The 15,562-nt window shown below is 35.1% G+C and overlaps 2 protein-coding genes and 1 long non-coding RNA gene across 4 annotated transcripts; all 3 read right to left on the reverse strand.

The window, feature by feature from the left end:
* Window positions 1-76: 76 nt before the first annotated feature.
* Window positions 77-4,857, reverse strand: LOC106352292 (uncharacterized protein At4g02000-like). 2 transcript variants are annotated; one of them, XM_048745943.1, is made up of 2 exons: window positions 4,594-4,857; window positions 77-4,490 (listed from the first exon to the last, which is right to left on the reverse strand). In XM_048745943.1, the coding sequence occupies exon 2, from the start codon at window positions 2,044-2,046 to the stop codon at window positions 1,057-1,059; it is 990 nt and encodes a 329-aa protein (XP_048601900.1). In that variant the 5' UTR covers window positions 2,047-4,490; window positions 4,594-4,857; the 3' UTR covers window positions 77-1,056. The 2 variants fall into 2 exon arrangements, with proteins under 2 accessions (XP_048601900.1, XP_013647404.1); XM_013791950.3 differs by having other exon boundaries at window positions 3,008-4,490; window positions 4,594-4,853.
* Window positions 4,858-8,867: 4,010 nt separating this feature from the next.
* LOC106352291 lies at window positions 8,868-10,081 on the reverse strand. Its single transcript, XR_001271567.3, has 3 exons — window positions 9,705-10,081; window positions 9,112-9,242; window positions 8,868-9,021 (listed from the first exon to the last, which is right to left on the reverse strand). It is a non-coding gene; the product is annotated as an uncharacterized LOC106352291 (long non-coding RNA).
* Window positions 10,082-14,733: 4,652 nt separating this feature from the next.
* Window positions 14,734-15,561, reverse strand: LOC125580791. Its single transcript, XM_048745944.1, has 3 exons — window positions 15,505-15,561; window positions 15,316-15,436; window positions 14,734-15,248 (listed from the first exon to the last, which is right to left on the reverse strand). Exons 1-3 carry the CDS (start codon window positions 15,546-15,548, stop codon window positions 14,835-14,837), a joined length of 579 nt encoding a protein of 192 aa, XP_048601901.1. The 5' UTR covers window positions 15,549-15,561; the 3' UTR covers window positions 14,734-14,834.
* Between the last annotated feature and the right edge of the window lies 1 nt (window position 15,562).

The raw sequence follows: 15,562 nt of genomic DNA on the forward strand, positions 1-15,562 counted from the left end.
ATGTTGATCATCTTACTGCAATCACTTTCAAACTCAACCTTTCGATATCCTTGACTCCAGCCACGTTGCATAGCAATAATTAGTGCTTGCATTTCACTCTCTAATGCATTAGTAGCATATTTTCCAACAGCCTGTCCAGCCCCTCTATACGTTCCATTTGAATCTCTGAATACCCATCCTGCCGAGCTTGTATTTTGTTGATGTGAGTAGGCACCATGTACATTACATTTGATCTATCCTTGTGAAGGATTCTGCCATATCTTTGTGTTGGTTGTCCGTTCATTCCCAGGATCAGCTCTTATAATATCATTACTATAGGCTTTCCATTCACTAGCATCTCTTTGAGCTTGTTGTAGAATTCTCTCCCAGTAAATCCCTTTATGTTGAAAGATCAGTAGATTACGACTCTTCCATATTCTTCAAAGTATCCAAATTGGAATATTCAGAAAATGTGTGAGCCGTGTTGAAGATGAGTATTGTAGACAGGCATCAATCTTCTCCTCAAAAGTAGCTGATGAACTATTTATGATGTTACTTGAGATACCAGCTCTTCTCCAAATTTTCTGAGCATATGGGTAATCAAAAAATATATGTTTTTCTGTTTCCAGCTCTAAACAACATCTCCTACACTGTCCGTCTCTGACTATGTGTCTCTTCTCTAGATTTGAGCCCGTAGCCAAAGACCTTGACGTCATCTTCCATAGAAAATGTTTCAATTTCGTCGGAGTATCTATTTTCCAAACCCTCTGTTTGATATTCTCAACACCATAGATAGCATGTCCTCCTTCATATTCTGGTAAATGAGTTGCCAACCAGTAACCAGACTTCACAGTATATAAACCACTATCATTATAATTCCATCCCAATAAGTCCACCTCTGCCTTCGAACTGAGCTTTATAGATAGTATCTTTGCAACATCCTCTGGATGTACTTCATTATTGATTTTATCAGCATTCCAATGTCCTCCTCCTTGTACAAAATCTTGTTCTAGATCATCCAGCATTCCACCATTCCTAGATCGTGGTGGTCTTGGCGGATGCTCAGGAAGCCACAGATCAAGCCACATACGAGTAGTATTTCATTTTCCCAATTACAATTCTCATCCCCTTGTTGAGTAGTTCCTTTCCAAACATCAGTGATTTCCAGGCATAAGAAGCTTTTGTCTTAACCCTTGCTGTTAATATTGTACTATCTGGAAAGTATCTTGCCTTTAAGATCGTTGCCATTAAGCAATTCGGATTCTGAAGTATTCTCCAAACTTGCTTAGCTAATAGGGCTTGATTAAAGGATTCCAAATCTTTAAAACCCAGACCTCCTTCTCTCTTTGGTTTGCAGACACGTTCCCAAGCATACCAATAAAGTCCCTTATTCTCTCCATTTCCCCACCAAAATCTTGCCAAAATACTACTAATATTCCCACAGATTTCTTTCGGAAGTCTGAAAATATTCATAGAGAATATTGGCATAGCAAGAGCTATAGATTTAAGAAGAACCTCCTTCCCACCATGGGACAGATATCTCTGTTTCCATCCTTGAGTAACTGCTTTTACCTTATCCGTTATGTATGCAAACATATCAGCCTTCCTATTGCTAGTCTGTTTTGGAAGCCCCAAATATTTACCAATACCACCAACATTATGTATCTGTAATATGTTCCTCATCTTGCTCTGAGTATCAGATGATACCTTCTTTCCAAAAGTAATTGAGGATTTTTTGTAATTGATGGCTTGACCCGAAACCTTCTCATACATACCAAAGATTTTCTTGAGCTTGTCTGCTGCTTTTTTGTTTGCGAGAGTAAAGAACAGAGAATCATCTACAAAAAGTAAATGATTCACCGCTGGAGCTTGCATTGCAACCTTAATTCCCAGTAGACTCATGTCTTCCATGGCACGATTCACTAGATGGGACAGAGCTTCTGCACATAAGATGAAAAGATAATGAGACAATGGGTCTCCCTGCCTTAATCCTCTTTGTGGGATAATCATGCCTTCAGGAGAACCATTAATGAGCACCGAGTAGTTAACAGACGTTACACATTCCATTATCCATCGTATCTATTCTTCATCAAATCCCATTCTGACCATTATCTCTCTTAGAAAACTCCATTCCAAGCGGTCATACGCTTTCGTAACATCTGTCTTTATGGCCATGTAAGACTTTGATTGTCTCTTTGTAGCTTTCAGAGAGTGGAAAATCTCATGAGCCACTATGATGTTGTCTGTAATCATTCTATCTGGAATGAAAGCTGTCTGATTTTCTGTTATGATGCTCCCAAGATGTCTCTTTAGCCGATTAACTAATATTTTGGAGATCACCTTGTATGATACATTACATAAAGCTATTGGTCTGAAATCTGAACTGAGACATACCAGTAGGTGGATAAACTTTCGGAATCAGACACAGATTTGTATGATTGAGATGTTCATCCAGCTTGCCATTTTTTAAAAACTATGTTATTTCTTTCAGAAGTTCGGGCTTGAGATCTTCCCAAAACTGATGATAAAATATTGCAGTGAAGCCATCTGGTCCTTGTGTTTTATGAGGTCCTATATCAAAAAAAGCTTGTTTGATTTCCTCTTCTGTTACTCATTGTGTTAAATCCTCATTCATACTGAATGAAATCCTTGACTGAAACCCTGTAAAGACCTCATCATACAGATTCTGATCAATTGGTGAAGAAGCATATACATTTTCGAAGTATTTGACAGCTACTTCTATCCAAACATCATTTTACATGATAAAGACCTCTCTGTCCAACCCATGAAAACCTATCACCGATGCTTCTTATATCCATAAAATCACAAATCCGCATCATGATTTTAAAGTTGATGAAAGAAGCTTCCGGTTTCACTCTCCCACCTTCTTTCTCATGGTTACCTCGAATATCATTAAAATCTCCCAAAGCAAACCATGCTTGATGTTGTCTTCCAAGACTAACTCTCTGTAGATGTTCCCAAGTATGATGTCGTAAAGCCGGGTTGGGGTGACCATACACAAATGAGAAATAGAAAGGATTTTCATTAATTCTTCCAACTTTACAATCAACTAGATTAGGAGAGGAACTAATAACTGAAAGATATACATTCGACTTCCAAAAGACAACTAAACCCCCACTGGAACCATTAGGAGGAACCGTAACATAAGAAAGGAAACCTAACTGAGCACCTACATCCCTGAAGTAATCATCTTGTTGTTTTGTTTCTGAGAGGCATATGATGTCCATGAGATACTTGTGATTGATCTCCTTAAGGCGTCGAACTGTCGAGTCAATGCCTAGACCTCGACAGTTCCAACAGAGTGTTCTCATGTTGGGAGAGGTGGTTCTGGGCCCACCATGCCTCTCTGTTCATCACTTGGATCTCCCATTTCATTCTCAGAATCATCATTGTCTCCAGCACTTGAAGGAAACCTCTTCCTCTTTGTCGTTTGTGTACCGCTTGACTCTCCTTGAAAAAACTTTGATGCGCTGACATTCCCATCAGTTAGCCATGCCTTCCTCTTAATTCCAATCTAATAATCTGACGTTCCAATCTTATGGACAAGGTATGGATAGTAATCATCTTCATCGCAGACTTCATCTGTGAACATCGTGCGCTTGCCTGCCCCACTCCAAAGCTCCTCATCATCTGCTTCTTCTTCTTGCATCTCAATGTTCCTCTCATATGCCTCCTCTTTTGGATCTGCCTCTGCCTCTCCCTCATCTCCTTGTGCTGCCTCTTCATTAATCTCTTCGATGATAACACCCTGGTTTTGTGGTATCTCGACGTCATCATTATCACCTTCACTGTCATCATCTTCATCACCATCTCTAGGGCCCCTGTTCTGTATAAACAGGCTCCAGAATCATGTGTTAACATACCACAGATCTCGCAGAAACCTCGAAGCCGCTCATATTGAAACTTCAGCAAGGTGTTAACTCCCAATTGGAATTGAAAATTCCTCTGGAACTTCAAAGGGTGAGAGACATCCCAATTGATCCGAACACGAACAAACTCCAAACGTGCTCCTGATTCTTCATTGTAATCCATCTGGATGTATTGCCCCATGTTGCGAGCAATATTCACTATCACTTCACGATTCATGTACTGCAGAAGGATCCCACGAATTTGGATCCAGAACGGAATGAAGTTAAGCAGCGCCATATCCATAAGAGGAGTCCATCTCTGCAGGACTAGCATACTATCCGCATAGGACCAAGGACTCCGCCTGAGAACTGTCTCCATTGCTTCTTTCAAAGGGAAAACAAATTGGAATCTCCTGCCTTCAATGGTTCGACCACGAACAATCCCTTCTAGACCCTAGTTACGAGGCATTGTAGATACAATCGCACGGAGGTTCTGACGTCGGGGCATGACCAGTCGACCCACCAGAATGAAGCGGTTTTCTTCTGCTGCTTGTTGAATCACCGCCGCTGGTAAGACAAAAGGGGCATCATTAACCCCCAAATCAATGTCTTGGAAGGCCCTTTGAATGTTATTAGCCATCTCTAGAATCGGTAGAAGAGAGAAATGGTATATTAAGATTTTTCTGAGAAGAAAGGATAATCTCAATCGCATAAACCCTAATCCGTGAATTGGGTATATAAATACCTGAAATCCCCAAAATTTGGGATTGACCACTTCATCACGATAGATCGTGTCATCTATCATGGGAATAACTGACATCGTGGAGAAATCAACGGGGAAAAACTCCTCTCTGTCACTAAATTCATCTCGACCCACCAAGAAAGTGGCAAGTAATTGATGGAAAAATAATTGTAAACCAATAGCCTTTAGAATCGCCATTCAAGGTTCAAATTCTTATTTTTTCTCTTTTTTTAATCACGATGTTAAGGCAAAACAAATGAAATTCATTTATAAGACGAGTGACTGATATACAAAGAAGTGATCAAGACAAGTAACAAGTCCATATTTAAAATTTGCAAGTATAAGACAAATATCAAATCTAATTTTTTTGATAAAAACACTAGGTGTTTTTTCTGCAATATGCGTAGCGATAAAAAAAATAATTTAAATTGTATTTAAAAATAAAAATTTGTTAATATTTTAGATTTTATTACTTTTAAACCAATATTTTAATATAAATACTAAACACTAATTTAATTTAACATAGAATTAAGATAAAATAAGTAATTTGATTTATTTAAAATTATATTTAAGTTATATTTAAAATTATAATTTAGATAGATTTTTATTTATTTATCGGTGGTCGGTGGTGACGAACGCGGTGGCTATGGATCCTCACGTTATCCAAATCACGGATCTTTTATGTGACTCCAACAAGGCATCGATGGATCTTCTACGGTGAGACTTCATAACTGGTGTGGTTAACGGCTCCGGGATGAACGTGGATTAGTGGTGGCTCCGTCGTCACGAGCATAGGAAGTGACATCACGGCGGTGCTCCGATGATGACAATAATGCAGAAGGTTGGTGTTGTGACCGTAACGGCGACGATCACGGCATGGCTCTCCTGTGGACTGTGATGACTCATGGAGGCGGTGGCTTGCGATTCTTCTCTTCTCTGAACCAAGACAGTACAAGCGGAGAAGGTGATATAGTGGAAGAAATGAAGGTGGTGCAACAATGGTGGTTTCTCTTCTAATAAACATGACGGCTCCACAAAAGATGACATCACCGATTATTATTTCATTAGGTTAATAACTGCACACACACGTGCTTAAGTAATCGGTAGATTTAATTGGTAGAAAATAAACCAAACCGGTTTAGTGAACTGGGTCGGTAAAGGTTCATTAAGAACCAACATAACGTCAAGCACCAATGAACTTTGTAGGTCAGTAAACTTCACCGTTAAATTTCAATGTTGGTCAGGTTATATTTTTTGTTTTGTACAATGTAATATCGTTGGTAAGCTTAGCTGAATTCGTTGTTCATTAAGCGAACAATAAATAAGCTTGTACCATGTGAAGTCTTTTTTTATCTTAATTACTAGTGGTATGCGCGCGGATTATTTGTCATTTGTGCTATTGACATTTGTATATTGTTCTGCAGAAATCTTGTTATATTTGTAACGTATTATATGTATTTGATATTGGGATGGATGCGATAATATTGTATTAGTGTGCTGCGATATATTAATATAAGTAGTTGAAACTATAATCATCTTCGACATGTGTATAGTTTTTTGTTGACCTATTGTGTTAACTAATGTATTGAATAAATATTCAGAGTATGAAATAAAATCGTTTGAGTAAGAGGAGAGATGTAACTAAATTTTGTGGTGGTGTCAAAATATTTTATAATTTTCTTTGTCATACATAGACGAATAGAATAATTGTTTTTGGGTAGTATATAGTAGGTGTTGGACTTTGGGTAATATATGGCTCTTAGTCTTTCACCATGTTAGTTGGGGATCTGTTCTCTTGGTGTCCTCCTCCAATTCACTAGTGTTTCGAGGCTGTTGCCAGCTGCCCCCGTTGAAACCATCTGGAGCCATTTCCAGTGAGTGTTCGTCTGAACTGTCATGCTCTGATATTCTCTTGACTCATCTCGGTGATTGAAAAGCGGTTTGTAGAGACACTAAATGTTGTTTTGTATTCTAGTTTATGTATTATTTTCACAGCTAGACTTTCTTTTTTAGCTTTGAAATTAATTTTAGTTTCTTATGGGCTTTTAAAATAAAAACTTTTTTGCAGTCCTTAAGAACATAATGGCTTTATAGCAAATTCTAGTTCAATCGTAAGTCGTAACCAAAGTTTAATTATAGTAATGATATTTACATTCTTAGCAAAAAAAAGTTCTCGGTTTTTGAAGCATTATTCTAAAACTAAAAAGTAATTGAACACGTAATAAATAAAGTACATGAATTCACTTATTTTCTTATTGAGATAACTTGTTTTCGAACTCGTACTCCATGCAATGTATCTCATTTTTAGGTTTTTTTATTTTGTTCTATTTTTTTTATAAAAAAATTGGGAGGTTAATGATTAATATTGTTAATTTCATGTTTTACTACTCCATTCTGTAACTATAGTACTTTTAAATTTGATTGTACTTGTTTTTTTATGTTTTTAGTTTGCTATGTGGAACTCTGTTTGGGTGGTGGATTTGGTTTAGTTTAGAGAATTTAGTAACATGGTTCTATTGATATGATCCAATAGTGCTATTTTAAGGAGCTTCTGAATTTTACTTTCTTCTTCCATATCCAACAAAAGATAGGATGATTACTTGCAGTGGTTAATTAGCTGCTGGATTAATCAATTGTCTTGGTGTCGTCGTGATTTATGAATGCTGTTTTTTTTGTGAGTCGCTAGTTTTGTACATAATTTTATGTGGTGATATTTAGATATCACCTTTAATATTATGTCAGTATATTTTTGTCAATTGTAAATGTATTTTTTAACTACGACTGAATTTTGTGAGTAATTTATATATATATAATTTAATTAGTAATTCTTCCATCATTTCTTTTTTAGTCTAAGCTAAAGTTTGGTGGTAAAGAGAAATAAATTCATAAGATTTATTCTTCTTTATTTTGATTGGTTTTGGTTTGATGAAACTTTTAAAAATTTAATATTGTTTGGATGGCATAATGTTGTAAAGCAGATGAGTAACATTCATGTTTTCTAACTCGTATTCCATGCAATGTTTCTCATTTTTAGGTTTTTATTTTGCTATATTGTTTTAAAATATTTAAGAGGTTAATGATCAATATTGTTAATTTCATGTTTTTCTACTCCATTCCCTAAGTATAGTACATTTTAATTTGATTATACTTGTTATTTATGATTTTAGTTTGCTTCGCAGAAATTTGTTTGGGTGGTGGATTTGGTTAGGTTGAGAGCATTTAGTAACGTAGTTCTAATGATATGGCCCAATCGTGCTATTTTAAAGAGCTTCTGAATTTTATTACCATCTTCCATATTCAACGAAATATAGAATGATTATTTGGCAGCAGTTAAGTAGCTGCTGGACAAATCCATTGTTTTGGTGGTGTCGTGTTGGTGTTGGGTTAATCCATTGTTTTGGTGTCGTCGTGATTTATGAATACTGTTATTTTATGAGTCTCCAATTATTTTTACATATTTTTATGTGGTGATATTTAGATATCTCTTTTAGTGTTACGTAAGTTTGTCAATGTTAAAGGTATTTTGTTAAGTACAACTGATTTTTGTGAGTAATTAGTAATTCTTCCATTATTTTTTTAGTCTAAGCTAAAGTTTTGTGGTTAAAAAGAAAAATAAATTCATAATATTTATTCTTCTTTATTTTGATTGGTGTTGGTTTGATGAAATGTGGAAATAAATAATTACATAAATAAATTATTATGTATTTTATTAAATCATCATTTCTGACACTAATTGATGTCAAAATTTTGTTTGGATTGAAAGTAAAATATTGATTACGAAAAATGTGTTGTTATATTTTTTTAATAAATTTAATATAAATAATAAGGGAATTTTTTAGGTAAGATAGCAATTTGTTTGTAAACATGATTGTTCCCTTTGCTTTTTTGTAATTTTTTACTTGTTCCTTACTTTGGAGTTCATAATCATCAAGATCAAAGCTCAGCGGCTTCTTTGTCTAGAATATATTTATTATTCTCTAACTGAAATCTCACAACCTTTGTGGCTTTTGACCTTCTTTCTCAGTCAGAAGCTTTGGCATATATTTTTCTTCGAAGTTAGGGATTTGACAATCCTGATGGCTCTATGCAAGCAAGTAAATGGCTTTTGCTTGACGAAAAAAAATTAAAGGCTTTTGCTTGTAGTACGTTATCGCATGTTTCTTGAGTTCTGTTGAAGCATTTAGCTAAAGAATCCATCTTTTTCTTATACTTGGGTATATGTTTATTATCATGATTCAAATTATCCTGTGACAATAGATAATATAGCAGTTTCCCAGTGACGACAATAGTAATTTATATTAGAATCTCTGTGACCATGAAAGCTAATACAACTGTTAGAATTCAACACAGGGTTTGAGAAGAAAAATATTTAAACATGATGAGCCTGTGTGTGTTTTAATGTATGACATGATCCCTCCCTCCATAACCTTCCTGCCAATAATATTTTTACATTTAATCAGCACAATTTAGTAATCCAAATCATGGAAGTTGGATAGTTCTAAAATGGAATTACTCTCGCACATGTATCCTCATCCCCAACATTCTCACATTCGTAGTAATATCTAACTGCTCCAGTTTCCGATCCATCCAAGTCTTATTGAGAGAAGAAGCTGTGGTTTTTGGTTCACAGGATCTTCAGCTCCTGCTTCCACCTGAAAGCACATAACAAAAAAGTTTTCTAATTTTGGGGAACCTCTCTGGATCAGTGACTGCAGAGCAGGTTGTCTTTATTAGTCACTTGTTGAAACATATATTGTTTAATCAAATTTTTTTATCTAATTAACAAACTGAAGCAAGAAGACTCATCGGGCCAAGTGACCACAAAATATGTTGATACCATAAAACTAACAGAAAATAATTGAAGAGAAAAGGACAATTTCATCGATTATACTAACTTGGCGGAGATATTCAAGAACAATTTCGTTGATGACTTTGTTTCCCACTTAGGTCAACGATGTTGAAAACATCCATGAACCAGCCAGCCACCGTATAAATCTCAGCTATTTAGAAAATGGGAATTAAACCGGTAGAGAGTGTGTTACCAAAAAAAAAAAAACGGTAGAGAGTAAACAAATATATAATAAAATACTGAGGTTTGTAGATTCGTTTTTTACCTTTACACGACATGATAATTGTGAGGAATGAAATGATGAATTTCCTGGATCCAAACTAACATACTTATAGCAGATTCACCGATCGAGTGGAAGAAAGGAGGGCTGCTCTGAATGGGAAGTCGTGGAAGGAGTGGGGAGATGTAGTTAATAAGACTGTTTATGACTGATTCCGTTACATAAAGTTTGATCGGATGGGATGGATTCCAAAGGGTTACGGCGACTGATTCCAGGAGATGCAGATTCCGATTACAAAAAAAAAGCTCTAGACCAACTCGGTCCAGGATGCTGATACAGTTAAGGGCCCAATAAAAAGAGTAGTTTCAACGAAAACACAGAATTGAAAGTTGTATGATAGCTTGCCACGTGTCGTAATTTAGAACATAGAGTGTTGAAGTGGCGCGGAACCTTTCTAGTTAACTTTATTATTATATATATATAGATAGATACTCATTGTATAAAGTAAACCATGAAAGTTAGAAGCATTAACACTCATCTTTATACTCATTGTAGGTAGGGGAAGATTAGACGTGATGTGTGATTATCATTGCTTACTTGCAATAAGCAATATTGTCAGTTTAAGTTGTGAATGTGAAAGATATGAAGATTAGTTAGAGCTCCTAGAATTATACGATTACAATATATTGTTTGTCATAAGGATAGACAAAATCGGGTTTTGTGTGGTGTTTTAATTTAATAAGAACTATAAAATAATAAATCACTTTATTATCATTGTTTTTTTCGTATGTTGTTTCAGATTTATTTTATAATTAAAACTCATTTTTACACTTAAGTTTAAGTTAATATTTGTATTTTATAGTCATGGTACATAGATGAATTGTTATAAACTTTGTACTTAGGATTTGATAAAATACTATATCTAAACGTTTAAACTGAACACAACCCGAAATAAGAAACTAAATGAAAAGTAAAAAGAAATGAAAGTCAAATACACCAATCGAGTCAATGACAAAGAAATGAAAGGGAGTATCCGTGAACTTATGAAGTTGAAGTCTATGACTCAACATGGATCAATTAAATTAAGAATATGATGATAATAGAAAGATCAATGGACAAAGGCATTGGTACACGTCCGAGTGGTACACATCCGTGTAGTAAGACACCGGATCATAGTCTCATAACCTGAGATCATTAATTCATAGTATCATGCTCGGAATATTGTCCATGAGTATGCTTAGTTTGTCCGACCAAAGCATAAGAACAGTCGATGGTAGACGATCACGTCTAGACCATGGACACGTTTTGCAAAAGATCCATGCATACATGATTTGCAAAAGATTCGAGGACAATGTGGTTCACATTTATTAGCTCATCTATTTCAATAAGATACACGATGTCAAAGGACATGAGAAAGGACCTAAGAGGTCGAAGTGGTCTAATTACGGTACAGAAATAAAACTGGCCGATTCCTCACCTGCATGTTCAGGACAGTTCACACATCTGATGCGTAGACTAAAGAAATTCCACTGAGGTTCACATCAGGGGGAGTAGTGCGTGTTGTACTCTTTTTTCTTCATCATGGTTTTGTCCTACTGAATTTTCCTGATAAGGTTTTAATGAGACAACATAAAGCGCATTACAATTCCTGAATGGTTATGGCATCCAAGGGGAGTGTTATAAATCAATTGGTGGATGTCCATAACTGGCCCGGTCTATAACCGGTCCATACAGAGAGAGACGGCCCAACTCTACAGAGAGAGAGAGTTGGCCACGGCAAGGAGAGAGAGAGAGAGGGCTTGGGGAAAAAGGAAACCGTCTTTCATTTTACTTGTAATTGTTATCTTTTCATTATTATGTATTAGTAGTTTTCCTAATCCTAGTGAGTTTAGGTTTTGGATACTTTCCTTTTACTTATCTTGTAATCCCCTATATAAGAGAACACTTATTCATTAATGAAACAGAGAAATATTCAGACCTAAAACCTTCGTTTTACAACATTTTCAAACATTTTTTTAGGATTAAAAAAAAAGAAAATTTCTAAAATAATTACTACTAAATATTTTTTAATAATATTTTTACTATTAAATAATTTTTAAAATTAGTTTTTATCAAAATTAGTTTTTATTATCTTATTATATTTACTTTAATTATTATATATGTAAACACATGTCAAAATATTATAAGGAAAACTATTATGAAATAGTATTTTGGAATTATTTTCTGATTAGGATTTAAAAAAAAAGAAAGTTACTATTAAATAATATTTTAATTACTTTTTAATAAAATTCGTTTTTGTTAATATCTTAATATATATATATATATATATATATATATTTTTAATTATGAGATAGATTAACACAAGTACATTTTTAAACCAAAAGCTAACTAAATAAGTCTCTATCTGTTGTTAGACAACTGGAATCTATTAATGAGATAAAGCTTCAAACATAACATACTCTTTAGTATATTTGTATCATACGCTAGAAACCCAGAGTAAGCTTCAGGCCAATAACATCATATAAAATTAACGATTCACATGTATTAAGAAACCCAGAGTAAGCTTATCTGTCGAATACAAATTTTATTTTAACAATACCTGTTTGCCGAGCAGGGAAGAGTCGGAGAGAAGCTTTTGGGTTGAGAAAAGTGTTGGAGATTTAGGGCTTAATATAATTAGATGGGTTGAGTAGGCCTGGGACTTATTATCCGAGATCCGGATTCGATCCGAGATCCGCTCCGAAAATAGGATATCCGTAGTGCCCGGATCCGAATCCGGATAGTAAAATCTTGGATCCGTGCAAACCGAATCCGGATCCGGATATCTTAATTTTTAGGTCCGGATATCCGGATCCGACTCCGTATTTTTAAAATACATTAAATTTTTAAACTTTATTAATATTTATATTTGATATATTAATATTTATACATGAACTAATCTTATAATATTATATTTTAGTTTTTACAATATTATAAACGTATATAAATATATTTATAAATATTTAATTTATGTATTATATTAAAAAAATTAGTATTTTTTTGTTAAAAAAAATTATTTTTAATTATTTTGACGGATCCGGATCCGGATCCGGATATCCGCGGATAATAGAATATCGAGACGGATATCCGAAACCCGGATATCCGGAAACCACGAATCCGGATCCGGATATTAAATCCACGGATCCGACGGATCCGGATCCGGATACCCTAAATTTTCCGGATATCCGGATCCGTCCCATGGCTAGGGTTGAGTGGTCCTTTTTCCAATCAGCGATTATCGCATATACGTAACTGTAAAAAATTTCCTAAAGTGGAATATCCTGAACATCTTTATTATTTGGATAGTCGATTTTATAAGATTATGTCGTTTGTTTTTTTTAAAAAAAAATCTATAAATATCTACATTTTTATTAAGTAATGGTGAGGTAGATATTCTTGTACATTATAGTTAATAAAAAATGGATATGTATTAATCAAGTATTTTTTTATTAAATAATAAGATCTAGAAGTCCATAAGATATTCAACCATAAAAACCAAAAAGTTATTAAAAACCCACACAAGTGAAACTGGCAATGATTGTAGAATCGATAAAAAGAAAAAAAAACAAAAACCGTAGCTAGGAAAACATGATATGGTTTATGCTAATGAGAAACTCCAACTTATATTTCTGTGTCACGACACGTGGGACAGCTCAGGTTATGGCGAATCCACTCCACGATGCATAGGTGATGATACTTGTGGCTGCACCTTAGAGAGTTTACACCCCCTGTTCCAATGAGTTTGTCTTGGCAGATGGTGCACACTTTATCAGCTTCCTTCGGAATAGGTTCTCTTCTTGAGTTACGTTGGTCAATCAATGCTACGTCGAGGTTGATCATTTTGGTCGCTTTAGGGTTGAAATCTCTTATGGAGAGGCAAGTGCGGACGTGTGTGCCTATATCCAGGAACCAAATATAGAAAACCGATGACAATAATTCATATAGAAACCGAAAACTAATCTTTTTTAAGAACAGCCTAAATAATAATCGTTTGTTTATACCATTACTTGATCAAGAAGGTTCCCTTCACCATTTATCTAATAAATTTACAATAACCCTAATTAGGAATTGATCTAAAACTCTCATTCCTAAATGATTCTAATCTATATCTATAAATCTCTATCTTATTCTAAGACAACCAAAATTATAATAAATTGAAGTTTTTATACCTGCATAATCTTTCAGTGATGGGATCACGGAAGCGAACTTATGACTGACATACTCAATGAAACCGGGAAATAGATATCATGGTAACTAAGCATGTGTTCCATGAGATCAGCCGTGTCATCCGTTAGATGACCATTACCAGTTGTCGAGTACCTTATGGAGAAGTTTATCTCTGTATGATTGGTATTTATCCTCTTAATCTTGATGGTAAGCTGTCTATCCGGATCCGTGATTGCAGGCTCTATATCCGAGGAAAACGAATAGGAAACATGTGGTTGATGATTCATGGTGATTATCCAAACCAAGAACTCTATGCGTACTGGGGATTTCTCATTCTTTTATGGTGCTAAGTGTTGGGGTAAGTTGATTGTCTATTAGTGTTCCGTAACGGCTGTACGTTTTGCGTTTGGTCTTCATGTCATGAGTTAATGAAAGTATGGTGTTGTCTTTGAAAATATAACTCTTTTCTTCTCTTTCTTTTTATTGTTTGATGCGCACATCTCTCTTCTTGTGGGTATGGTTTTGTCTGGATATGATCAAATTCATAGATTACGTATAACCTATGAATCAAATTCTGTTTTTACCATTTTAAAAATTCTAAACTTGGATATGTTCTGTTTTTTTGATTTCATGTCTCAAATAGGAGTTTGTAATGATTATAGGAAGTTTAGATCCTTCACAGCCTGAGTCAGCTACATTTGCTTTGTTGTTTTATGTATTCTTCTTACAGGCATGACTACTCAACGAATGGACAATCTACTTAAACCCTAAACATAAAATGACCACTAAATTCTTAAAAAAAACATGCATAAGATTTAACAACATTAAAAAGATCAAACATAAACACTAAGCAAAACTCAGTAAAATATAAGTATAACCAAAAGATATTATAACCAAGACAGTTAAAATGCTGCCAAGACAAACTCGAAAATAAAATGAAACAAAGCATAGTCCTTTATTAAACCAAAATCAGTTCTTAAAACTTATTAGCCAATGAAACAAAGCATAGTCTTTCAATAAACCAAAACCAGTACTTAAAACATATTCACCACATTTGGCACGCTTAGCTTCTCCTGACTCAATCCCATCAGAACTCATTTTTCCCACTTCATCTGCAGCTTCCTCATTCTCAATGGAAGGACCATCCTCGTGATTACCCATCTGCAAAGTTTCTTCGGCGGAATGAGCAATCATGTTTTCTTCTAAGTTGCCTTCGGGTGCTGGAGCTTCAGGAGGGAGTACCTTTGTGACAGTCAAAGCTTGGGTCGTGCCTTCCAAATTGTGTTTTGAAACCTTGACATTGAACTTGTGAGTTTGTCCAATGGTACCAATCAGAGCTTGTGGCACCGGGATCACATGATCATCTCCTACGTTCTCATTGGCCTAACATAAATTTAAACACTTATGAGAATGCATTTGAAAGCTATATGATGGACAGGTTCGTAATTACCTCAAAGTAGCTCTCAACCAATTTCGATGCTGGCTTCCCAGTCAACTCACGCCCAGCGTCACTAAGAAGCACAAAAAACGCTTGATCATTGTTATCATATACAGAGAGCTTCGTGAGACACCTGTGACAGAAGAATATTAATAATGGATGACAAATGCGTGGGTGTAACAAAAACTATTGAACTCTTACTCTGCAACACCAGCAACTTCAGCTTTCCCACATTTCTTACACATAAGCGTGGTAGGCC

The sequence above is a fragment of the Brassica napus genome, chromosome C1, assembly GCF_020379485.1.
Source record: "Brassica napus cultivar Da-Ae chromosome C1, Da-Ae, whole genome shotgun sequence".
Lineage (NCBI taxonomy): Eukaryota > Viridiplantae > Streptophyta > Magnoliopsida > Brassicales > Brassicaceae > Brassica > Brassica napus.

Coding starts and splice junctions, on each gene's coding strand:
- LOC125580791 (XM_048745944.1), bottom strand. CDS start 15,548: ATGTGTAAGAAATGTGGGAAAGCTGAAGTTGCTGGTGTTGCAGA. Junction 15,437..15,504: donor GAAGTTGCTGGTGTTGCAGA/GTAAGAGTTCAA, acceptor CTTCTGTCACAG/GTGTCTCACGAAGCTCTCTG. Junction 15,249..15,315: donor TGGTTGAGAGCTACTTTGAG/GTAATTACGAAC, acceptor AATTTATGTTAG/GCCAATGAGAACGTAGGAGA.
- LOC106352292 (XM_048745943.1), bottom strand. CDS start 2,046: ATGGAATGTGTAACGTCTGTTAACTACTCGGTGCTCATTAATGGTTCT.